The sequence below is a fragment of the Papio anubis genome, chromosome 2 (genome assembly GCF_008728515.1).
Source record: "Papio anubis isolate 15944 chromosome 2, Panubis1.0, whole genome shotgun sequence".
NCBI lineage: Eukaryota > Metazoa > Chordata > Mammalia > Primates > Cercopithecidae > Papio > Papio anubis.
Window position 1 is genome coordinate 12,220,989 of NC_044977.1, and position 27,487 is coordinate 12,248,475.

At 34.6% G+C, this 27,487-nt stretch overlaps 1 protein-coding gene and 1 pseudogene across 11 annotated transcripts in view; one reads left to right on the forward strand and one right to left on the reverse strand.

The window, feature by feature from the left end:
• LOC103880941 overlaps positions 1-21,943 on the reverse strand; it is a 45,036-nt pseudogene extending 23,093 nt beyond the window's left edge.
• Positions 1-25,536, forward strand: part of ZNF654 (zinc finger protein 654) — an 83,550-nt gene extending 58,014 nt beyond the window's left edge. For 2 of the 11 annotated variants that reach the window (XM_031662941.1, XM_003893810.5), the window contains 6 exons: positions 6,655-6,790; positions 9,321-9,523; positions 10,236-10,375; positions 15,612-15,753; positions 19,580-21,926; positions 22,523-25,536. In XM_031662941.1, coding sequence (XP_031518801.1) covers positions 9,407-9,523; positions 10,236-10,375; positions 15,612-15,753; positions 19,580-21,926; positions 22,523-22,530 — 2,754 coding nt within the window. In that variant the 5' untranslated portion in view covers positions 6,655-6,790; positions 9,321-9,406 and the 3' untranslated portion in view covers positions 22,531-25,536. The other 9 variants (XM_021933947.2, XM_031662943.1, XM_017955052.3 and 6 more) reach the window with 7 other exon arrangements.
• Positions 25,537-27,487: the final 1,951 nt, after the last annotated feature.

A 27,487-nucleotide genomic window follows, 5' to 3' on the forward strand; every position in this document is an offset into this window, starting at 1 on the left:
GTACATATAAACTTTCTCCTTCTCCCTTTGTTTGGGCATGAAGGATTTGACAGAGACTTATTTACCTGCTAGCAAAACAGTTCTCTGTTACAGATGTTCTAAGTAAAGATGACTAAAGAGGATAAATACCTCAGTTATCATCAGTTAACTGGAAAGATATCTTGTTTAAAAAATTTTTTTCTTAAAGGATCTGTACATTTTTGCCAAGGTTGAGTTCATAGTATCTTCCATGAATGTAAGTGAAATTGCAAAAAAGGGACAACTCCAAAGTCCCAAAAAGGATATACTTAAATAGCTCAGTAAATACATAATTCTACTTATTTTAAAAAATCAAATAATATAACTTATAGGCATTCATACATTTTTATAATTTTGAGACTGACAGTCATCTTAAAAATTATTAATCCAATTCCCTTATTTAACATATCTGAAAATTAAGCCCCACCAGAGTTGAGGTTTATAGAAGCAGAATGAGGACCTAAGTCTTACTCTCAACCCAGCATTCGAATTCTTTCTATGCCATATTCCCTAATCTATTATAAAGATATATTCATATGTTTACAGTAATGTATATGGCTAAAGCACAGGTTTAAATGTTTTATTTATACTGCTATCTTGAGAACTTTATTGTCTAAGATTTTAAAACCTTCTAAAGACTGCCTTATTAGGGATGGGGAGGGATGAAGAAACTTTACTTTGGTGATCTGAGTGGTAGTCAACAAACGCCTAGACTAGAATGGTAATTGTAGAAATGGCAAAGAACAAACAAATCAGGAGATGGTGAAGAAAACTGACATGATAATCAATAGAAGACAAACATGAGTTTTATATTCAGCCTCAAACACAAATACAAAAACAAGTAATACCTAAGACCAGGGTCTCCAGACTTCTGATATACCATACAGTTTTTAAAATACAGTTTAAGCACATATCCCCTTTGTGCGTATATTACTTATGCACATGTACTCATACTATCTACGTTATAAAACAAAAGTACATTTAAAAAGGATAAAACTAAAATAATGTTTTAAATTCAACAGTATAAAGTCACTGACAGTAGTGTGATTATGGTGTATTTTTGAAACATTTTCAAAATTACTGTATCACAGTGATACAGTAATTCGAAGTCAGATTTTAGGTTCAGTTTACTTTGATGTTTGGTCATAAGTTAAAAGGATATTTTTGATAGAAAATTTCTTGTCTGAGCATTAGGACAAGTACCTAATGCATGTGGTGCTTAAAACTTAGATGATGGGTTGAGAGGTGCAGAAAATCCATGGTACATGTATACCTATGTAACAAACCTGCATGTTCGGCACATGTATCCCAGAATTTAAAGTTAAATAAATAATAAATCCAAACAAAGATGAGCAAAATTAAAAAAAGGAAAATTTTCTTTTCTGAATCATGATGCTCAGTTTAAAATGCCTTCCGTGAATTATGCAAAATTTGACTACCAAATTTGTATTCCTAAAGTCAATCCATGTTTTCTTTAATACTAACCACTTTTACTAATGAATTAAAAACTCATTAAAATGCTCCAGTTGAAAATTTTTCAACAGAAAATTCTTAAGTTTTTTAATGGCATAATAGAAGCATTATAGGTGACATACTGATTTTTGGCAACAGCAATCATGTAATAAATGCAAATACTTCCAAACGTTCATTTTAAGTTACTTTCTTTGTAAAAACTTTGTATTGAAAAACAGTAACTTCTTTCATTGTTATAACTGTCCCCTTTATTTTATATATGGGCAAGCTCAGAATGATTAATTTTTGAAAATACAAGGTAAATATTCCTCAGGAACCTATCATAAAAAAAGAATGGCAAATTAAACATGATTGCCTTTTTGTAAAAGAAAAATGCATAACATCCTTAAATTTTATAACTTTATGAAATGCTTTGCTATGAGATAACCAATGAACGTGTAATAAGATTTATGATTATTCTCATCTCATTTCAAAGTATTATAAAGACTACTGTAATTCAAAGATTATGTTTTTATAATATTAACCATATTGAAGACCTTTTACATTTTTGTCTTAATTTGCTGCAGTAACTTGCTTATGAGTGAATTGGATAGGTGGTGGTCTCTAGCTTTATTCTGGAATCTTCATTCAGACTCCATAGTGCTTCCATTTACACAGATTTCTATAAAACCCTATTTTGATTAAAAAGTTATTTATTATTGGGAATGTATCTTCTCTGGCACATCTTTCCTTTCTTGTCTCTGAAAAAACTTTTAACTACCTAAGAAGATGTCAACACTTAAGATAGTAATGCAAGGCCTTCCTCTTACATAATAATGTAGCACAAATGTTCAATATGGCAGGAGAAGAAATTAAGTTTATTATGGATTAAGGTAGCTAGTAGAAGCTTCTTGGGGAAAGTGGGATTGTGTAAAGATAGGATTTAGATACGTTTATGGAAGTTGTAGGAGAATGACATAAGAAATGGCATAGGTAAGAAAAGACAAGGTGAATTTTGGGAGATGTGAGAGAAACCAGACTGAAGAAAAGGATTCATGATGTGCAATAGGTGAATGAGTAGGTAGGTAAGTTCAGAAGTCCTTAAATTTGAGATTAAAGTAGTAAGACTTTCATCCTATGATAAACTGCTGATGGATCCAGACCAATTATGTAGAATGGCCAGAACACTGATCCGTAGCTTCACAGACACATGTTGTAGGTGCCTTCTCCAAAATGGCAACTAGTTCAGGGAAAAGAAATCTTCCTTTTGGAGTAAAACATTAAGAAATGGACTCTGGGCCGGGCGCGGTGGCTCAAGCCTGTAATCCCAGCACTTTGGGAGGCCGAGACGGGCGGATCACGAGGTCAGGAGATCGAGACCATCCTGGCTAACACGGTGAAACCCCGTCTCTACTAAGAAATACAAAAAACTAGCCGGGCGAGGTGGCGGGCGCCTGTAGTCCCAGCTACACGGGAGGCTGAGGCCGGAGAATGGCGTGAACCCGGGAGGCGGAGCTTGCAGTGAGCTGAGATCCGGCCACTGCACTCCAGCCTGGGCGGCAGAGCGAGACTCCGTCTCAAAAAAAAAGAAATGGACTCTGAAAGAAGTGATGGAGTTGTATTTTCTCTCCACCTTTGGCAAAGACACAAAGTTGAATGGAAGTAATTAAGGGGATTATATTTAGCACAGTGTAATGTGGGTATCAATAATAATAGACTGATGACTTAATAAAGGATTAAGTTAAGATAGAGGCACAATTTATTATTTAATTAAATATTCTAGAAAAATACAATATGTATGGCTGGGTATGGTGGCCCACGCCTGTAATCCCAGCACTTTGGGAAACCGAGGTGGGCAGATCACCTGAGGTGAGGAGTTCAATACCAGCCTGGCCAACATGGTGAAACCCTGTCTCTACTAATAATACAAAAATTAGGTAGGCATGGTGATGGGCACCTGTAATCTCAGCTACTCGGGAGGGTGAGGCAGGAGAAACGCTTGAACCTGGGAGGCCCAGGTTACAGTGAGCCAAAGTCGCACCATTGCACTCCAGCCTGGGCGACTTACCTTTTTTTGAGACTCTGTCTCAAAAAAAAAAAAAAAAAAAAAAAGAAAAAAAAAGAAAGAAAAATACAATGTGTATATATACGCTAAGGAGAGAATAAGTTGTGAATTCTACAGTAATTTAAGTGCTTCCTTATTCACTTTGGAGGTGTTACCTTGAATATCATCCAAAAAAGCCACTATTCTAGTTAAGGAACAAGGAGCCAAAAAATATTTGTAAGCTTATTGTTCTTTCTTCCTTTGTCTTTTTAAACAGACCAAAATGAAATCTTTATTTCACCTGTTTCCTATCCTGAGCTGTTCTCTATAGGAGTGCTCTCCAAAATATGGTATTTTTGACCCCCGAAGTGTACATCCACAAAAACACCATTTATAATTCATTTTTATCTTAGAAAAAGGAATGGAAGCTAGTTTACTAATTTTTAACAAAGATCGGCAAGAGTACAAGTATATAATTCATTATGTAATCATTTATGGGAGTATACACTAAATGTGGGAGGTGTAATTTTAAAAGTGTTCCAAAGTTGCCTGTGGGTGAGAGTTGTTAAATATTCAAATTATCAGGGCTTTCCCCTAGAAATTCTGATTCAGTAGGTCTAAATTAGGTCCTAGGAATCTGTTTTTTAAAAAGAGCTCCAAGTGTTTCTTATTTTCAGCCAACTTTAGGAAGTTGGAAATATGTCTTGACTTAGTCTAAGTCCAGTTCTAAGTCCCATAGCACTGACTGATGCCTCACCTATCCTTAGACAACTAGAAAGATGGATTGTCCCATGGCTGAGCAGCAGAACTAAGCTCACCAATGACTCAGGGACTAGTGTCCAACTTACCTTATTTCTTGTGCTTTGCTTGGACCAAAAGATAGCTTATAGTAGTTGAATTTTCAGGGCAGTCATCTGTATGTCTAGAGTAATTTGGGAGCTTGCTACCTTGCTTACCTTGGGAGGTTTCAGGTGATCTTTGTTTTTACCCATGACGCTGTTGCCAAGAATCATTACAATGTTCCATGTATGTTAAATTCATACCTTTATATTTACCACATATTTAATGAATGCTTTAACATGCTGACATGTGGAAATGCAGCAATTAATTTCATGCCAAGGAAATTAAATGCCCTAGAGTATTTATTCAAACCGTTAAAATACTAGAAGAAATAATAGCTAATGTCTTTTGAGTGCTGCCGAGGTGCTAGGCATTGTTCCAAGCACTCTCCATATACCATTACTTTACCCTCACAACAATCCTATGAAGTAGGTGTTTTAGTATCCATTTTACAGAGGAATTGACTGATAGAGCAGAGAGGTTAAGTAACTTGCCCATTGTTTATAGGATTTTTGTTTGCTTGATTGCTTAATTTGGGACCAACCTTAAATACCTTTTAGAAGATACTTATTTTCATAACGTTTGACTATTTACAAGTGATGTTTTTACTTGACTGAATGATTCTTTATTTTAAAGCTTGATTTCTTCTACTACTTTATTCTCTCATAAAACAAGTAAAACCTCTTTTGTCTATTTTAACCAGGAATGCAATGTGGCATATATAAATCACTATATAATCTCAGCAAATTATGAAAGAATATGAGAGTTTAATAAAAGCAAGGTGTTTGTAGCCACTTTGAATATGTAGCCTTGATTCGTCTAATAAGTAACATTTGTGAAGATATGTTTTTTAAATTCTGAAGCTTTGCTTTATAACTGCTACTAATATCTGAGAGATTTTAATATCTGAGAGATTTTGTGAGCACAGAATTCTGGCAGTTGCTTGTGTTTTGATTGATGTACAATACTCACTTTTTTTTTTTTAACATCGCCAGTTTCTACATCTAGTTTTTTTCTTAACACTTTAAGCTCTATTTATGCATTTTTGAAAATAATACTTTTACTAGATATTCAGTTAATCTTTTTAAATTGTCAAATTTGATTCTCTGAACCATTTTAAAAAACAATACCTTGGCCGGACACAGTGGCTCACGCCTGTAATCCCAGCACTCTGGGAGGCCGAGGTGGGCAGATCACAAGGGCAAGAGATCGAGACTGTCCTGGTAACATGGTGAAACCCTGTCTCTACTAAAAATACAAATAATTAGCTGGGCATGGTGACACAAGCCTGTAGTCCCAGCTACTTGGGAGGCTGAGGCAGGAAAATCACTTGAACCCAGGAGGCAGAGGTTGCAGTGAGCCGAGATCGCGCCACTGCACTCCAGCCTGGGCAACAAAGTGAGACTCCATCTCAAAAAAAAAAAAACCAACAATATTTAACAAAGTATGTAATTAATCAGAAAGCATAATCAAACTAAACAAAGCTTATAAATCTAAATCTAATAAATGAGATTTATAAATTCAGTAAACTAAGATTCATTGCTTACAGACTTGTTACAAATTTCATGTTACAAGTCCAAGCAGATTCTCTGAAAAAACATTTCAAATACCTTTTTTTAAAAACCCAGAAAATGTGTGGACAAATTCACAACTATTGCCCAACTTAACAATACATCTTTATTTTAAATCTAAAGCAGAGGTTGGATTTACTTATTTATAGATTTCTTTAACCTGTCATTTTTTTAATCCCAAAACTGCAAATCTAACTATCCAACAAAGGGAAATAGAATCTCCATCTTGCAGCCTTCTACCACGACTTAGATTATATATTTGGGATCAGGACAGGAGACTTTTGTCTACCTGCCAGCCAGAGAGAGACTGTACATTTAGCAGGCACCCCACGCCCCCTGCCGTACCACACACTTTTTTTCTTGTCAGGCTCTTGCCTGCCATTGTTAAGAGGAACTTTATGAACCTTTATATAAATTTAACTGAACATTTTTCATTTTTTTGCAACCTGGTTCTTTTCCTAGAAATGATGTGTCCCTTAGGTTACACGTCATCCCTGTTTGGGATTTTCTAAGTCCAATTATACAGATACTGCTGTATAACCTTTGGCATTAAAGCCTATTTGTGTTCATGGGGTTTCGACACCCTACTTAGGTTACAGTAGTAACCCTTTCTCTTTTATAATTTAATAGCTGCCTCACTGGCCATCAGTCATTTTACTGACAATGATGATCAAGTTTAGTTTTTAACCCCTTTAAATTCACAGAGCCAAAATGATTTTTCTCTCCTAGGAATGCCAGAATCACCTCCGCAGATATGGAAATGTGAATCTGGAACTGGTGACTCGAATCATTAGAGATGGTGGCCCATGGGAAGATCCAGTGTTGCAAGCTGTCCTTAAAGCTCAGCCAGCATCTCAGGAGATAGGTACTTCAGGAGATTCAAAACCAAACCAACATTTGTGAGAAGCAAATACACTTTCATTTACTAACTAGAGCAGTAATAGTGATTTTTCTTCATTTTATAATACTGAATAATGGGAGTGATGTATTTTCACATTAACAGTGTTTTTGTAACCTGGCCCAAAGTGACTTCTGACACCCGGATCGGTACATTTATTTCTCGTAATGGAAATTCTGAGTGGTAACACATCTACTAGATGTTACTTATTTACAGAGAGGGTATTTTTGTCACTTCAGTTGTATTTTTAAAATCTGTTTAAGTAGGAACATCTTTTTCTGTTTTTTAAGAAACAAAAAGTCTGCTTTTCATGAAAGCATATGGAATCTCCCTTCCCTTACACAGGAAGCTTCATGAGGGCTGGAACTCTGAATTTTTGTCACTACTACTGCATATCCTGTAGCTAGCCCAGTGCTTGGTACAGAGTAGATGCTTAATATAAGTATTTGTGGATTGAATGAATGACCACATGATGAATGTGTGAGTGAATAAGTGACTAACTGAATGAATAAATTTGAATTCCAAGTACTCTAGAGCAGTATTTCCCAAACTTCATGAATTAGAAGTTTTGTCTCATACCCTTACTACCTGCATATTTCTTTGATATCACCTCCTGTCCAATCTGATTTAACAGTGGTCCTTTGTAGGCCAGATTTTTCTTTCAAGGCAGGAGGCTTTGTCAACTGCTGTTAATTCTTTTTTAAAATGTTCCCCACATTATTCCTGAACCCCAGAACATTTTGGATCACTAAAACTGTAGAGTGTAAGCTCAGTAACAGTGAATAAGCACAAAAATGTAGAAAACATTTAAAAATGTGGAGAGAGCCAATGGAGTTTAGTTATGAGACAGCCAATGGGGAAAAAACAAGACCTCCCAACCCTGGAACCAGTTAGACCTTGGTTTGGTGAGAAAGACACTTCATTCCACAGATATTGTTGAGCAGGTTATTTCTGTTAGTCACAGGTTAAGGGGTTAGGGTGAGTTGTGAATGCAGTTAAGTGGAGGAGGAGCTTTGAAGGGATGGGAGGTGGGACAAGACTAGGAGGATAGGGCTAAGGTATATGTGACAGTGTTATAAAGAACCCAAGGGGTAAAAAGGACACTGGTGTTTGAGGTGTGGATCTTGGAAAGGGAGTTAAAAAAAAAAAAAAAATGAAAAGGGAGAGAGTTGAAGCTGAAGAGGAAGAGCTGGAAGAAGTATGAAGAGTCAAATACAGGAAAGGCAAGGGTGACAGACTGGAGAAAATTATGAGGAGACGGCATGTGCGCAGAGGGGAAGAAGCTAGACAAGGACAGAGCTTCAAGAGAAGTGAGGACAGGGGAGAAGAAAGTTTGAGCTTTTAAGGGATAGATTTAGGCTTCACTCGTAGAATCTAGAATAAACCTGTTATTGGTTGGTCTGAGGGCTGATGACCTTTTAGGCTGGGAATTACATTAAAATAATAAATACTCCTTTGATACCTATACTAGCATACCTCACACTTTGGGAAAAGCTGCTCTAGAGCCTCATTGATATGGATGACTTTTCTCTAGTTGGTGATGATTAGGGGAAAGACCAGAGTGAAGTTATCTTTGCATTAACTATACAAGTCAGTATCATATATTGTAAACAGAATTGCAAGACAAATTTTTAAGCCAAAATAAAACATTTGTAAGCACTTTAGAAGCTACTGATTAAATATAAGTAATTAAAATACTTCTGGATTCAAAATCATAAAAATATGGGTTCCAGTTCCTGCTCTGCCAGTTAATTATTTGTCCTTGGGCAAGTCATTTGACCTCTCTGAGACTCAGTTTTGCAATCTATAAAGCTAGTATCATAATACCCATCATAAGGTTGTTGTTAGGTCTAAATAAAGTTATGTAGCTAATGGTGTTTATATATTTTAAAATTGTGTAAAGTATTAATTAGTAATTATCCTTAGTGATACATAAATGTATATTAATAAGCAGTCCTATTTGGCACTACTTTTGGATTAATTTTATCTTTAAATAAAATATATTTTCTTGTGATTCAACTTTTTCATTAATTCAGATTACATCTCTATAATTAATGTGAACTAACATGGTTTTAATGTGACAGACTAGGATTCAGCCTTTTAATCTTAAAGAAAATATTGAGCAGTAAGAAGATAAAGTATGTAATCTTAGACTAAAAAGACATAGACCCATGTTACTTGGAACATATTTTAACATATTAATGAACTGAAAGAAGAAAATTTTTTTTCTTTTAAAATTTTGTTTCTGTTATTTACTTTTTAGACTGAGAAGAAATCAACAAATATTTCTTGAGCACTGTTTTGGTGTCACTCTTATTTTCCTTTTTCCAACCATATAACTGAATATTCTTTTCACAAATAAACTCCTACTAAGGAAAATGCTATTTAAGTAGTTAAATCTAATTAGAAACCATATTTTAGTGGTAAAGTTTCAAAGAACAAAGTTTGAGAGAATCTTTTCTTGAGAGTAATAGAGTCTGTTTTCTTTTTAATATAGTGAACAAATATTTAAGTTCTGAAAATCCACTGTTCTTTGAACTACGTGCCAGATACCTAATTGCTTGTGAACGCATACCCGAAGCAATGGCTCTTATTAAATCTTGTATAAATCACCCAGAAATCAGTAAAGACTTATACTTCCATCAAGCACTCTTCACATGTCTGTTTATGTCACCTGTAGAAGATCAGCTATTCCGGGAGGTATTGTTTGAGACTATTTTTGCCTATTACCATTTTAACCCTGCCAAAAAAAAAAAAAAAAAAAAAAAAAAAACCAAAAAAAAATAGTAGCCCACTGTTGTTGTTAAATTCCTTTTACAGTAATGCCAAAGATTTAAGGATTACATTATCTAGATGTGTTTTCTTTTGGCACCATAACTTAAGGTCATGTTGAATTAAGTCAAAATCTGATATTAACAAATGATGAAATCAATAAAATATACTCATTAATAAGTATTATTCACATTGCACTTTTGATGTGATGGAGAAGAGGTCAAATAAAAGTCAACAAGCTCACAGCTTGCCAGGAGTAAAAAAAAAAAAAAAAAAAAAAAAAAAAAAACAAAAAAAACCCCAAGAAGCATTATGATCTTGCCTTTAAAATAAAGTACTAGAGGTAAAATGCTCATGTTTATTTTGTTTCTTAAGGTGAAGGAATTAATCTTTTCCTAATATGGATCATATGTACCTATAGGTTGTGGACATTAATGAGATTAAAAGTAGTCATTGTAAAATGTAGGTGCTGTACAGTGAAACTATGTAACCATGAAAATATTTCTGTACAAGTCATCATTGTCTTTATAGAAGAAAACTAGAAATCTAAGTAATTCATTTTGAATGTTTAAACATTTATTGCAACTAGCTTCTTAGATACTTTTAATGATATGAACTGATTTCTCTTTTCCTCTTACAGCATTTATTGAAAACTGATTGTAAGAGTGGAATTGATATCATCTGTAATGCCGAAAAAGAAGGCAAAACTATGTTAGCCTTGCAACTCTGTGAATCCTTTCTTATTCCACAGCTCCAGAATGGGGATATGTACTGTATCTGGTAAGTGTTCGCAAATAAAGAAATTGAAATGGTAAGATGGGCAACAGAAAGAAAACTGCAGTTTGAACTTTGTTTTTTAAATTGTGTGAAAATATCAAGCTACTTTAAAAAAAATTAATCAATTTTTTTTATTGCAAGGAACAACAGTAGATTCTAAGAACTAGAGAATTTAAAAAGAAAATGATAATGTGCCACTAAACTGGTAGTGTAAATGTTTAAGGGATGTGCTATAACGAAGCAATGGTTTGAAATTAAATTTTAATTTGGAGTCTGAGTTTTAAAACATTTAAAACTTGCTAGAATATATGAAGCAGCAGGTTTACCTAGCAATCATGTAATTTAAAATGTAATATGAGTGTTTTAAGGTACCTAAAATAAAAACACTCTTCAGGGGCTATTAAGAATTTCTGTTTCCTCGACTCCAGTACACCCATATACACACATAAACACACAAAACTCTTACCACTTTGCTGTTTCATTATATTCTTAACAGAAAACTAGGTTTCATTTGCTAAACATAATACTCTGAAATGATCATGGGCTATAAACATTTTTTTAAATTCTCAAATACTTAAAACAATAGCTTGAAGGCTTATAGCTGCAAACCATAATACTTCAATATTCTTGGTTAGTTTTTGTTTTTGTTTTTTGGAGACAGGGTTTCACTTTGTCACTCAGGCTAGAATACAGTGGTGCGATCAGAGCTCACTGCAGCCTCAACTTACTGGGCTCAAGTGATTTTCCTGCCTCAGCCTCCTCAGTAGCTGGGACTACAGATGTGTGCGACCATGCCCAGATAATTTTTGTTTGTTTGTTTTGTAGAGACGGGGATTCACCATTTTGCCCAGGCTGGTTTCAAACTCCTTGGGCTCAAGTAAATCTGTCCTCCTCAGCCTCCCAAAGTGCTGAGATTACAGGCATGAGCCACCGTGCCTGGCCCTATTCTTGTTTTATAGATTAAAATCTTCAAACTCAGAGATAAGAGTCAAATAGCTAGTTAGTAGCAGACCTGGATCTGGAAACAGGTAAATTTGTTTCCTAGGGGTTACAATATACCTTTAGTTAGGTTATGCTAATTTTTATTTAAAATTATACCATGTAAATTGGAATTTCAAATAGAGAAAGGGATTAGGAGGTGGTGGTAAGACATACATACGCCCTTATATACAGTTATGCAGCACCTAATGATGGGGATATATTCTAAGTAGTATGTCAATAGGCAATTTCCTTGTGTGAATATTGTAGAGGTACAAACCTAGATGGTATATCCTACTGCACATCTAGGCTATATGACGTAGCCTACTGCTTCTAGGCTACAAACCTGTATGGCAGTGTTACTGTACTAAATGCTATAGGCAGTTATAATACAATGGTATTTGTCTATGCAAACATATCTAAATATAGAAAAAGTACAGTAAAAATGATGTTATAATCTTATGTGACCACTGTTGTATACGCATTCTGCTGTTCACTGAAATGTTGTTACACTGCATATAACTGTGATTTTTGAAGTATTATCATTTTTTGATATGTGGTTATTTGGAAACTGAAAACAGTCATGACAGTTATAATAGATCTTTTCCTATGGGAATAGGAATGTTCTCTGCCCTGAGCTATATCACACTATTTAAACAGGGTAACTTTAATTCTTTCATTGTAATATACTCATAAATAACTAGAAACAAGTATACGTACACACACACACACACAAATAAAAGAAAAGAAAAATACATTTTATTTTCTTCTTCTATTGGTAACCCATCTCTACTGTTTAGGGAAGGACCTTAAACATATTATAATGCCTGTCTTCCAGCTGCTGGCCACAGGCACCTTCTAAGAATACAAGCTCAGTGTCTCCAGCTGCCTAACCAAAAAGGAGTCTTTAGCCTTCTTTTTGTCCCTTCCTTCTAAGTAGTGTGCGTTCTGATGGCCTACCCTCTTATTTCTTCTACCTCTTTTCTATATTTCTGAATGTTAGAAAAAGTCCCTTTTCTTCCTTCTAGAAGTTAATTTTCACTGTAATTTGATGAGCAGGATTCTTTTCAGCCTCCAAAGTCTGTGCTGTCCATTTCATCCTGGCCTTGCCTATGAGTCAGCTTGTCATCTATCTTCCCTCTGTGTGAATAGAACCGGATCCACAGTTTTGCTGTATCCCAAGCCAATGGGGCAAGTTGCTAAACCCATTTCTCTTTCACAATCATTAATAATAATAATAATAGCCGCAAATATTTGCCGAGTGCTTCCTATATTCTTTGCTTTATATATGCATATGTCATTTAACCCAGCAAGCTTATGGAGATAATACAGTGTTCAAGCCATTCAATACTGTGTTCAAGCCATTCAGCTAGTAACTAGTGAAGCCAGGATTCAAACTTAGGCAGTCTTCCAGCCTCTGCTATATTAAAATTACTTAAAATAAATGGGTCAAGTTTGAAAAAAAAAAAAAAAAAATCTGCATTGTAAGGGTAACTGACCTCATTATATAGGTTTTCCTCAGAAAGTAGATGACTTAATGGTAATATTAGTAGTTAATAGGGTCTTGTATTAGTTACCTGAGAAATGTGCTGTGTTTTCTAACGCACACATTGAATAAACGAAAACGTGTATAAGCTTCATTAAACCTGCTCTTTTGGTCTTCTAAAAGACTATCAATGGTTTTCAGGATTTTTTCATTTTTTGTTTTCCTTCAGAATCCACTGTACAACTAACACCTAAGATCCCATGTTGTAAATCCAGTCAAAATGGAGCTTCATAACACTATCCTAAGATTTCTGCTTTGCCTGCTTTAAAGCAAAAATCCATAGTAGTAGCCTTCTCTTGGCAAACTTATTAGGATATTGCAATGTACATATTACAGGCTTTCAGCATTTAGGGGAAGTATATGCCAGACATTTCACCTAGGTGTTTCAATTATCTCTCTTAATTCTTTGGATAAAGATGCTGAATAGGAATAATCCCAAACTTTATGTATAAGAAAACTGTATATAAAAGAGATAACAATCATACAGCTAGTAAGAAATGGAGTTGGAATTTGTACTAGTTTGCAAGTGATAGCACCTGTGCCTAACTAGTATAGGACAATATTTAGGGTGCAGTATGGGCTACATGAAAGCTACATGGAAGGCCACAGGTGGTTCTCAAAGGTAACTGCTACCAGGGACACTGACATTGATAATGTTTTTCAAAATCTGTTTCTTTTCTGTCATTTGGCTTCAGTCTCTCTTGCTGCAGACCAGCAGGAACATCAGCAAACCCCAAGCTTAATAGTTTAGAATTGAGAACATCCCAGAGATTCTGACAAGCCTGACTGGGATCATTTTCCCACCCTTGAATTAATATCTGAAGGGGAATGCAGAGGAGGGTCACACAGGAGACATGGCCACTGGCCTTCTACCTTTGTATTTTAGGGCTTTTCCTAGAAAAGGGTGACTCATTGAACTGGGTGTGCCACTTCAGCTAGTGTATAATGCTGTATTGAGATTTAGGTCTCTCTTATTTCCAATTCCATGTTCTTGCCACTGCATCCACTAAACAATGTGTCATTGTATATATTTACAATATATTAAGGGTTGGGGAAATAGGTAGGACCTATAAAATATAAACAAGGAAGCATATGATAGGCATGAATCAGTAAGAGGAATCTTTTCTGAAATAGATATCACTTTAGTTTGGGGTATTCATGAAGGCTTTCCTGAAGAGATACTTGATAAGGCCTTTGAAAGATAAGCTCATCTTAGGCATGAAGCACTTTCCAAGTACAGCAGTCAGTATAAACAAAAGTGAAAATAAATAAAGCAGTTTAGCTGAGAGTAAGGAGTTCCTAAGATTCAAATCCTGAAACTCCTAACTCTAAAACCCACATTTCTATTGCTGTTAACTTTATAGCATAAGCACTAAATGAAATGTGATCAGGGAGGCTGAAAACAGATCAGGTTAGAAACCACTCTAGAAATACACCTGTAAAATTAAAGGGCCTAAAAGGGTAACATTGAGAAAGAGTGATACAGCTGAGGGCAAAAGTATACTTGAAATGTAAAGACACTGCAAGATAAACAGGTTAGAACCAGATGAGGATAGAGGAATGTTTAGTGTCACTGACTGATCTAGGAAAAGATCATCAATTTTGCAGGAATATGATTAGTTCTGGGTGGGTTAAGGTGATGGAAAGCAATGTAAATTGAAACACCCAGGCCTGAAAACTGGAAAGCAGTAAAAGCTAGAGATGCGGTAGGAAGGTATGAAACCTCAAGAGAATTCTAAAAGAGTATGAGTGCAAAAAAAGGGGGGATAGTGGACTGAAACTTAATAAATAGCTAGCATGAAATGGAAGTGGAATTTTGGTTTTACTTCTTGTATGTTGCTTGCTGTCATTTTCTGTTTTGTGTTTTCTGTATTGTCTAAGTAGACTATGTGCACCCTCATGATGGTAATCAAGCCGTCCTTAGACTTAATACCTGTGTGTGCTGAGCTCAAAGTATATGCTCATCACTTTTAAAAACTATTTTCATTAATTATTGTAATACTTTTAGATTATGATGCTTTGTACACTTTTATGACATGTTTTGAAGAATTCTAATTTGCTAAAATGTGATATCAAAATATATCAGCTCTATCATATGATTTGCCTTTGTCTCAAAACCCACTGCTCTTAGCCTTGTGCATCAAATAACAGTGGCTGTATTTGAGAAAAGAATCTGCATATGAAATAGTTCAAATGGTCCATAGCCTGTCTGTTTAAAAGTATGATATCTGAAACATACTATTTCAGAATCAATACTATAACATACAGTTTTAATCTTTAGAACTTTTGATGTCTTAATAAATTGAAAATGAAAACTATGAACCATTTCTTTATAAATAGTCTACAACATTGGTTTCCAAATTTACAAGTAAAATATTAATTAAAGGCCAGAATTTATTATTTTTAAGTAATATCAGTATTGGCAAATTAGTATTAGAATTTCTGTTTTGACCCAGTAGTAGAGACATCTTAGGTATGCCAACATATTGTTGGAATTCATTCCTTACCACTGTACATTTGTGATTTCTGACATTTCTTCCTCTCCCAACTTTTTTTAGTTTCATATAGGTAGCAGAAGTAGCTTGGGAGTGAACGTAATACATATTTACACTCATATACATTGCAGTCAGGGCACTATAGAATCAGGGAAAGATAGCTAATGTCTGTATTTGATAAACTGTATTTTTGATAATTCTCTTTTTTTCTCATTTACAGGGAGTTGATTTTCATATGGAGTAAACTACAGCTTAAATCTAATCCTTCAAAACAAGTTTTTGTAGATCAATGCTACCAGCTTTTAAGAACGGCAACTAACGTGAGAGTCATATTTCCTTTCATGAAAATCATCAAAGATGAGGTAAATAGGATATATTGATCCCTTACGTTTAAAATTCAGTGGCAGTTCACTGAAACTTGAATCTCTTTTGATAAAATTTATTTGATTTTAAAATTGAAGGAAAGGAGGATTTTAAGGCCTCATTTTCCATACATTACATTCTCCTCTGTCCTAACTGCAGACTCTCAACATGGGAGGCTAATTTATTGTTACTTGAAGTTTAACATGGAAGAAATTGCTTCCATTACAACCTTTTTTCTTTTCTTTTTTTTTTTTTTTTTGAGACGGAGTCTCGCTGTGTCGCCCAGGCTGGAGTGCAGTGGCGCGATCTCGGCTCACTGAAAGCTCCACCTCCCGGGTTCACGCCATTCTCCCGCCTCAGCCTCCGAGTAGCTGGGACTACAGGCACCCGCCACCACGCCCAGCTAGTTTTTTTGTATTTTTAGTAGAGACGGGGTTTCACCGTGTTAGCCAGGATGGTCTCGATCTCCTGACCTCGTGATCCACCCGCCTCGGCCTCCCAAAGTGCTGGGATTACAGGCTTGAGCCACCGCGCCCCGCCTACAACCTTTTTTCTTATAATTAATTTGTTACTTTCAATATTGTCCTAAATCCCATTTATAGAATCTTAACTAATTTGCAAATAAACTTGGTGTATCTATCGATAATACCAGTTCACTGTCACAGAGAAACTTAGTTCCAGTTTTAGGTCCACTGTTTACGTGTAAAGGAACAATGAATTCTGAGGTGTTTTTGAAACTTAAGGACAAAGTTTTTAAATTGTTTATTTGAAGTAATTGTAAAAATGTATTACCTCTTTCTAAAAATAGTCCTGAATCAAGTTTTTCTTGGGCCACTTGCAAGTGAGTACAATCCTACATGAGTCTTACGTAGACATGAAAGTGGATCCTGCAGATCTTTTAGTTTTCCCCCCAAAATATCAATAGGACTTTGAGTATAAAGATAAAGCCACTTTACATTTTAGGTAGCACCATTAAACTGAATCTCTATGTTGGTTACTTTTAAATATATAAGGAGGCATCTATTAAATAATACATTTTAATTTTTTTATATTTTTATGCATTTATTACATTCATTATCACATCACTCATTAGATGTATGATCATGTAGTGATCATATTCTCATGGTAATTTTGCTAACTGCATTCATGGTATGCTTATTAAATGGTGAAATATCATTCAAATGCATTCTCAAAGTAAACCTCTCCTTCCAACAAAAGAAGAAAACTATGTTACAGAACATGTCTTAACATTTGATGTGCATTAGAATCACCTGTAAAACTTAATTTTAAAAAATAAAGATGTATCCATATTTTTGTACATGATTCTTATTTGTACCAAAAATTGATATATATTATTATAGAAAGTTTACAATGTAAGTGAGGTTTTGCCAGCCATCACAGAGCTTTCTTCTTTTCACATGTGGGGTAAACCTATGAATATATTATAAAAGGAAAATTCAAAGATGAAATAAGTATTAAAAATACGATGCTTAATAGTTTATACTCCACTAAAAACACTTATTTGTTGGAATAAATCATTCAATTGCCTCAGTACTGTGAAGAGTCATAAATACTGTGTGAGTTCAGGAGACATAGATGGCATATCTAAAAAGGGTTCACGGAGGAAATACTTTAAGCTGGGTTTTCAATGACATGAGAATAGTATTAACATTTGTAGAGAATTTTATAGCTTACAGGGCACTTTTTCCTCATTTTATTATTTGTTTTTCACAACCATCTGGTGACATTAAAGGGTAGCAGAGAAATGTGGGGAAGTGGGTGGGGGATGAGACTAATGCCAGAGACTGTGTGTGGTAGGTGGAGTGATTGTCGGAGATACTTAAAGGAATTTGAATGCAACAATTCATTCATTTCATTGAACGAATTGAAAATTCATAAATATCCTGGAACCATCAAAAGATTTCAGGTAAGGAAGTAGCCTGTTCTCTTTTTTGATGATCTTAAGATTTTTAAACGTGAGCATCTGTATACATTATAATTTTATGAGCCAAGATAGAGGACGTAGGCTGGGAGCGATGGCCTACACCTATAATCCCAGTACTTTGGGATTCCGAGGTGGGCAGATCACTTGAGGCCAGAATCGAGACCAATCTGGCCAACATGGTGAAACTCCGTCTCTACTAAAAATACAAAAATTAGCTGGGTGTGGTGGCTTATGGCTGTAGTCCCGCTACTGGGGAGGCTGAGGCAGGAGAACTACTTGAACCCAGGAGGCAGAGGTTGCAGTGAGCCAAGATCGCGCAATTGCACTCCAGCCTGGGTGACAGTGCAAGACTCTGTCTCAAAACAAACAAACAAACAAAAAAAAAGAGGATGTAGATAGAAGTATGGAGAAAGAAAAGGAATTCTGTTTTGAATGAAAGGATTTTGAATTTGCTGTATCTGAAAAATCTAGGTAGTAAAGTCTAATTATAATTGACATTTAGAAATAAGTAGTTGGAATTCAGAACGGATTCCAAGTTGTAATGATGGATTTGTAGGAGCAAACTAAGTAAATGCAATAGGTCCGACTTTCACTCATTCTGCAAACATTTATTCAGAGGTTACAATGTACCAACTTTTATGCTAACTATAGGGAGATATAAAAAATGAAACACTGTCCCCTGTAATTTAGGAATTCAAAGTTAGGAGGTGAGGACATACACATACACAGATATTTATAAAACAAAATTGAAATGTTTTTTAAAGATAAGTTATTCTGGGTGGAAAGAATGGGGAATTTTAACTGTACCTCAGGGCAGAGACCAGGATAAGTGGGAAGAAAAACCTTCAGATTAGAGCTGATTCTCAAAAGAATGAATAGGAGGATCAGTAGGAATTTACTAGCTAAAGTGAAAATAAGATGTGGTAAGTTAAGGTCTGCCTGTGGGAAATCTAAGTAGTTCTGCAGGGTTACACAGCATGTAAGGGACTAAGAAAACGTGAGGCTGGCAAGGTAGTATCCCTCCCTGTAATCTCTACTATACCATATGTAGGCAGTATGACATACATACATATATATGATGTTAAAGACATTATTATGGTATCTCCTCCAATCAAAATAAGCCTTTAGATTATTCCACACCACTAGAGAGACACTATTATAACTAAGATGGGTCGACAAAAGATTCCCAAGTAAAAGCTGATGCAATTATCCTTGAGTCATCAGTAAACGTTTCAAAGCTTGAGTACTATTCAGATAACTTCCAGGGGGGCTTATTATTCTGAGCCTTATATATCTTATTAGATTTGGAAAGATTATAACTGCCTTCTTTATGTGGGCCACATTTCCCCCCTTTCTGGATAAATAACATTACTTAATAAGCAAAATAAGTAATATTTTTTCATTATAGCACCGTAATAAAAGTTCCCATAAGCAGTTTTTTTTAAGCCTAGTTTATTTCTTGATGTGGAAAATTGATAAATCTGTTAAAATATGTATAATTTTGACCCTTCTCTCAAAAAATATGAGATTTATACCTAAAATAATAAATGGGGGTCTAGAATTCTAAGAAATCTTAATCACCATAAGTTTATGAAACACCGTAAGTCCATTTTGTATTATGGATAGTGGGGCTTGTCAAATGTGAAAATTAAATAAATTGGAAGCTAAAATGCTATCTATTCCACATTATTCTCAAGTTTTAAAAACAGAGAAAGGTATATATTTAAAGAGTTAAACAAGGCTACTAAATATGGAAAACTGCACAATAGAATACTATGTTTATTCAGCTTTCATTTTTAAGAGTTGTATTTTTTAAAGATAGACTAATGTAACCATGTTTTGGGAAAAAAAAAGTAGCACTAATATTTTTATTTTTCCAGGTTGAAGAAGAAGGCTTGCAAATTTGTGTCGAAATATGTGGTTGTGCTCTGCAACTCGACCTTCATGATGATCCCAAAACTAAATGTCTGATTTATAAAACAATTGCACATTTTTTGCCAAATGATTTGGAGATCCTCAGGATTTGTGCACTCTCAATATTTTTTCTGGAGCGCTCCTTAGAAGCGTATCGTACTGTTGAAGAGCTTTACAAACGTCCAGATGAAGAATATAATGAAGGCACAAGTAGTGTTCAAAATCGTGTTCGTTTTGAATTGCTTCCAATTTTGAAAAAGGGATTGTTTTTTGACCCTGAATTTTGGAACTTTGTAATGATTAAGAAAAACTGCGTAGCATTATTGAGTGATAAATCAGTAGTTAGATTTCTAAATGAAAGCACACTGGAAAATAATGCAGGTAATCTAAAAAGGACAGAAGAACAGCAAGGTTTGGATGAAGGGTTTGACTCTCTTACAGATCAGAGCACTGGAGAGACTGATCCTGATGATGTATCTGGAGTGCAGCCTAAAGGTCATATTAATACGAAGAAAAACTTTACAGCTCTTAATACTTCCAAAGTAGATCACAATGTCCCAAGGCATCGTTGTATGTTATGTAACAAGGAATTTCTAGGTGGTCACATCGTAAGGCATGCCCAGGCTCATCAGAAAAAAGGCAGTTTTGCATGTGTAATATGTGGTAGGAAATTTAGAAACAGAGGACTTATGCAGAAGCATTTAAAGAATCATGTTAAGAAGATACAGAGACAGCAAATTGCTGCAGCTCAACAGGATGATCAGGAAGTCACTGCTTTGGGAGAAATCAATTGTTCTAATTCTTCCATTTCATTTGAAAATGGGAATTCGGACAGTAAAGATTTGGAAGTCGAGACTCTTACTGCTTCTAGTGAAGGAGACAAAGAAGTCATCCCTGAGCATGTGGCTGAGTTCATTGAAATCCCCATAAGTGCACCAGAAGATGTTACTGAAAATGTTATTGAAAATGGCAGTCCTGTAACTTCTTTAAATAATGTCTTGAAGCCTTTACCTGAATGTGGGGATGATTATGAGGAGGAAGAGGATGAAGAAGGTGATTATGAAGAAGATGATTATGACCTGAATCAAGAAACTTCAGTAATTCATAAAATCAATGGAACTGTATGCCATCCAAAAGACATATATGCCACAGATCAAGAAGGAAACTTTAAGTGTCCTGCTCTTGGCTGTGTCCGGATATTTAAAAGAATTGGGTTTCTAAATAAACATGCAATGACCGTACATCCAACTGATTTAAACGTGCGTCAAACAGTAATGAAGTGGAGCAAAGGAAAATGCAAATTTTGTCAAAGGCAATTTGAAGATTCTCAACATTTTATAGACCACCTTAATAGACACAGCTATCCAAATGTGTATTTTTGTTTGCATTTTAATTGCAACGAGTCATTTAAGCTGCCATTCCAGCTTGCCCAGCACACAAAAAGTCACAGGATATTTCAAGCTCAGTGTAGTTTTCCAGAATGCCATGAGCTTTTTGAAGATCTTCCTCTGCTATATGAACATGAAGCTCAGCACTATTTAAGTAAAACACCAGAATCATCTGCACAACCAAGTGAAACAATTCTTTGGGATGTTCATACAGACTCAAATCCTAATCATCAGGAAAAAGACTCATCTAGTAATGAGAAACAAACTATTAGTCTGCCAGTTTCTACTAGCAAATCAAGGAAAGAGTCTACAGAACCAAAGACATGTATAGAAAGTATGGAAAAGAAAACAGACAGTTTAGTTCAGAATGGAAATGAACGTTCTGATGACACTGTTTCAAATATAAGCTTGATAGACCAAAAGATGCCTGACATAGAGCCAAATTCTGAAAATAATTGTAGCAGTAGTGATTTAGTCAATGGACATAGTGAAATAGAGCAAACACCTTTAGTTTCATCGGATCCTGCTTTGAAAATTGATACAAACAGAATCAGGACAGAAAATGGTTCCATTTTACCCAGTGTTGTACCACAAGAACACAATACCTTGCCAGTATCTCAGGCACCTTCCAAACCAAATCTGACAAGTGAACATACTTCATATGGCTTAATTTTAACAAAACCATACGTCAGACCATTGCCTCCCAGTTACCTTGACGAACGGTATCTTAGTATGCCAAAACGCAGAAAATTTCTGACTGATAGAGTAGATGCCTGTTCTGATCAAGATAACGTATATAAAAAATCAGTGAAAAGATTAAGATGTGGCAAATGCCTGACCACCTACTGTAATGCAGAAGCACTTGAGGCTCATCTTGCACAAAAGAAATGTCAGACACTCTTTGGATTTGATTCAGATGATGAAAGTAAGTCTTCTATCTTCTTAGTAGAGATATCTGTAAAAAAAGAAAATGGCATAAATAAAACTATTATAGATCTTTGAGATTTAAAAACTTGACATTTGTGTAGCACAGATAGTGAAGCATTACTCCATACGTTATTTCCTTTAATACATACAACCAGTATGAGGTGATACTAATATTCCTGTTTGATAGATCAAGCAACTGAAATTCACAAGTAATTTGCATAGGGCTTTGCCTATGAACTTGTGCAAGGCAGAATCTGAACACTGGTTTTTCATATTCTTTGATTATACTTCTTCCACTGTATCAAAAGTTCTTCTTCATTCCAAGTTTCTGTAATAAAAGTTGTAATTTTGATGGGAATTATTTTTCATATGCATTCCAGAATATAAATCAAGTGAATCTGTGTCTCTGTTACAAAAATAGAAGTAGAAAAAGAACCGAAAATAAGTGAGAAACAAAATCAGAAAAAGAGCTTGTCTTTCTACTAATAGCAATATCCTTTAACATGACAGGGTGTAAATTAAATAGGAATCTGACTTGGAATTCCGGTTGAACGTCAATAAAATTTGAATTAACAGATGTGTTCTGTTTTACAGGTGCCTGATGAAAATATTTCAGAAAGACCTATCAATCAAGCAGTAGTGTGAAAAAAACACTATAAGAAAATGCATCATCAGTTTGCTATTTCCCTGATGGCCTTAATTTTAGAGTGGTCTCGGATTACTAAAGATAAAGACAAAGCACATTTTCTAGAATGAACTCACAGAGATGTGCTGGCTTAGACTCCAAAAGGGTTATTATAAAACTCCCAAAGTACCAGTTTTCCAGAAAACCACATTTTAAAGTTTATGATGATTAATAGCAGCAGCATGTTCAGTTTCGCTTATATGAGAAACATGTTTAGGCAACTAGTCAGAAAACCAGCGATGGCCTTACAGAAAGGGAAAAGTTAACACATTATTAAAAAGTGTGTGGGGGGAGGGGGGCTGGTTTACAATAATAAACCATTTAAAGTATTTTATTCTACAAATGGGGTTTGTTTTCTCGTCATGCATAATCAGATTATGTCCCCTCCATTCTGGTCAAACATGTTGAAGGAACCGCTGCTGTTTGGTTTGTGATGATTTAGAAACTTATACATTAACATACCACAGTGCTATCAATTAAAGATTGTAACTGGTTTCCAGATGATTAATTAAGTCAAAGTTCAATGAATGGCACGCCAGCATTGAAAATTAAGAAATAAAAAAAAAAACTACAGTGCTTTGCTAATAAGCTCTTGATGGAACCTCCCACTAACCACTTTTGTGGTATAAATTAGTTACATTTAAAGGGCAGCAGTGTCGATAAAATAGGGAAAAAAAAACCATCAGTAACTCTGGGGAGAGATGAAAGGAATCTAAGACTTTACAGGCTTTGTAGTTGAAGGAAAACACTGAATTGCAAATTATTCAATGTGAATAATGGTAAAAGCACACTGGGATATTTCTGTTTGTATATATGTTGGGACATTGCTTGATGATTCATAGTGAGGTCCTTTAGACATTAATATGAGTTATCTAAGTACAGTCCTATTAAAATAACTGGCTCAAAAAATCAGCTAAGAATCAGGTTGAGAATTCATTCATTTTATTCTATTAGGAGAGGTAATTCCAAAATAAGCCATACTACTCCTGTTTTTTTATTCATTAGTGATGACTCTGGTCTGAATAGTAATTTTTATATGTAAAAGGCAGTAGTTACACAAAACATTTGCACAACACAATAAGAGATACATTCATGCATTGTTTTCCTTAGTGATAAGTTATTTTCCTAAGAAAATTTTAAAGTGTTAACAAAATAAATATTTTTTAAAATACTCTCTCAGATGTTTTCCATTTGTCCATTATGGAAAGGAAGATGCTTAAAGACTTCCTTTTACCTAATAGCGTGTGAATCTAAAACAGGGATAAAAATAACAAAAAGGCAAACTGTTTCAAAACGGATCTCCTAATGTCCCAATGTCAAATATTCCAGTTATTCTAAATAACAAAATCTTTATTCAAGGCAGATAATCTCATCAGACCCTATTATTAGAGCTTCTTCAATGAGGCTATTATGGAAGTGGGGAATTTCTTCCAGGTAGCATCCATATTTTATTAGGATTTCCAGATCATGATAGATCAGATGATTTTTTTTTAATTTCCCGGTTTTATTAGTTTATCATCAGCATTCACTACTATGCAATGATGGTCATAAGTCCATTCCAAATTTAAATTTGTTTCTGTTATGTAGCCTACATTAGGCTGTGGAATTTACATTTAGGTAACTAAACACAGCTCATAATTCAAGTCTTTTCTTTAAGGTCAGCTAAAAAAATGTTTTCTGTATTTCTTGATACTAAAAATGTAATGATTTTTATTTTAGTTCATTCTAAAAGTATGTCTTGTAATAAAAAGTCTGTTTGGAAACTGGTTCATTTGGACAGTGAAGTCTTTTGAAATATTTCTGCTTTGTACATTTTCCAGAAGTTTAATATTTTATCACATTTTTCACAAGTTGTAACAACTGATACAAATCCATGCCCACAAAGTATTCCATTTTCATTACTTCCATTGTTCATGCAAAGATGTTTTGAATATATTCCATTTGTTATTTGTTTTTAATTTGAGGTTTATTTCTACTTTTGTGTTGCTAAGAGAAAATTATTTCTGAAAGACTGAGATCAAACTGGTTTATATATAACTAAATCAAGGAATGTTTTATAAAATTCTATTTGACCACCCTGTCTTAACCTCGGTTTATATATTTCTCAAATAGCTAGTGAAAGAATGTGTTCATTTTATTATGTCTGTCTTTTAGCACATAAACCTACATCATTTTGCTTTTATAGGGTGCATAAACTTCCAACAGTTCTAATTTGAGCTTCAGAAGAAAAGGAAGCTTGCTTCTTATTCCTCAGATTCTTCTTTTCTTCTGTTTTGAGGATGTATTCATCCTACATGGACCAAGTTTCAAATCTTCATTTTTAAATAAAAATTTCCTTCAAAAAATTAAATGTTAAATTTCTGCTGTGTGTCAGTAAGGTCAAGAAAATAGCAAATCTGAATTTTTGCTGCTCAGATATTATGGAGGAGGTAAAAAGGGTAATCTCCATGGACAAGGACACTGGTACTTTGGGCTTTAGCCATATTCATTTTTTTAAAACCACCAATTATATAATACTTAAATAATTTATATCATTGAACTTGTGATTCTTTTCAAATCACACTGAAGGTTCAGCCGTACTCCTTTCATGTTTGGTTTAATACTGATGTATGGATGAAAAACCTAAAAGGGATGATAGTGTTTATTTTTTAATTTATTTGGTACTGTAAAACACCTTTTCAGAATGAGTAAATGCTGCATATGCATTTTGGAATTGTTAATATGTGAAAGATATTACAGATTCAGCAAGAAAGGAAATTTGTGCTTCCTTGTTGAATGTTAAATTATTTTACTTTGCATTTTATAAGAGTACAAATTAAAACTGAGCCATTGAACTGCAATAAATCAACAATAGTGTCTCATTTCAAGAAATTTTTTGTACTGTACATAGATTTGTTCAATAAAACGTTGTCCTTGTTGGTAATCAAGTGTTCAATTTTATGTAGTACATTGCTTTCAAAAGGAATTAGACTTATATAAGGTATATATTAAATGAAAATGTTAATTATGTCTTATAAAGGAATGGCATATTTCAGTTAGTATCATTACCATATTTGGATTGAGTGATTTTTTAAAACATAATATAGAAAATAGAAATATCTAAAATTTTACACAAAATAGGCATTTTTGGACATTTTAACGAATGCCTATATGGAGGAATAAAAGTTGATAGAATTCTGTTTCACCAAAGTCACTTCAGGTAAGTGGGTTCAGTGTGATACAGTACTTTCTGCAAACTTAGTAGGTGTCGGAACTCTCCAAAGGCAAGACAGTAGATAAATTTGTCTACATTGGTAATTCTTCAAAAATGAAGAGCTTCTGGTGGAACTTAAAAAAAACAAAGACTGAAATCATTTTGAAATATTACAATATAAATGACGATGAAAATTATTTCCTAGGAAAGAATTTCACTGGGGAAACAAACGTTTTAAAGTCAGTAAGCTGTAACCCAAAGTGATGTCCTTGAGCATGAGGGCTCCTACTTTTTTGGTTCGCTAACAAAGGAAAACCCTCTAAACTATTTGTTATAACTTGCAATTGGAAAAAATGGGGCTTTAAGTAGGAAAAAAAAACCTTTCTGATGTGATGAGATCACACTGCAAATGATAAATGGGATAAAATGATTTGTGCAACTTACAAGCATTATGCCTTGAAACACTATGAGAGTGTTACTGAAACATTCTAGAGCTGAGATCTAAAATTATCAGTCTGATTTATGGTCATATGATCTTAGACTCAATATATTCCATATTCAAAATAATGAATGTATTGAGGTATTTGGACAAAGTTATTGGGGTTTTGATAACTTCATTTTCCTTTTCTGAAATTTGAGGAATTCTGGGAAGCAACTACTACTAAATAGGCTTCCAAGATAACCAAATTCAGCTGATTTTCATAGCATAATGTCTGTACTGATTTTAAGAATCAACTGATAAAACAGGGACAGATGTTTTAACTGTACATCAAGATTTGAAATAGAGTCAATCCACTAATACTTGGAATAAAAATTGTAAATGATAGAAAGTTTCATGCCTTATTGATGGGTACTGCACAGCGGGGGAAGAAATGGCTTGTTGATATATGCTACCTCTAATTGTACAACTCAAGGGTAAATATGAACACTGCTCAGTAGACACCAAAGTTCAGAAAGGTTAACCTGGTTAAAATCACACAGCTAATAAATGCAGAGGGTGACTGAAAAATCAGATGGGTCCCAAAACCATGTTTCCATTGTGCCACACACTTTTCCCTACAAATGTAGAGCATGAGTGGATCTAATAATCCAAATCGGGTCAGATTTGCCTAAGGATCAGTGACTTCAGAGTCAAAGGATGAAGCCTGGTAGAGAGATATCTGGTTGATGTAGTAGTATCTTCTAGCAGTGATTCTTATGTGGTTTCTAGAGCAGCAGAATCAGCATCACCTGGAAATTTGTTAGAAATGCTAAATTGTGGTCAGGTTGGAGGCCATCTGGCGTAACAAATCCTCCAGGTGATTCTGATACAAGCTAAGGTTTGAAAATCACAGATCTAAAGCAATAAGGTTCTTTGTATTTCCCTAGAAGATAAACTTTCCCCTTAAATTTATAGAACCTTCTCAAAAATTAGTTTCCAAGACATTTAAAGAAGTCCCCTATTACTAGGTACTTAAACTGTTGGGTGAATGGATACTTTAGTAGTAAGATCTAATATCCCAAACCGCTCTAATGGGGAGAGTTTTTTGTTTTTTGCTCAAGTTGTATTCAGTAAATGAAACTACCAGAACAGAATTTAATGGAAACAGTGCAAAGAGGTGTGGGGATCAGTTACATTCAAATTCTAGCATACCAGTTTTATCGTTGTGGAGAGCTGTACATCCCATTGATACAGAATTTT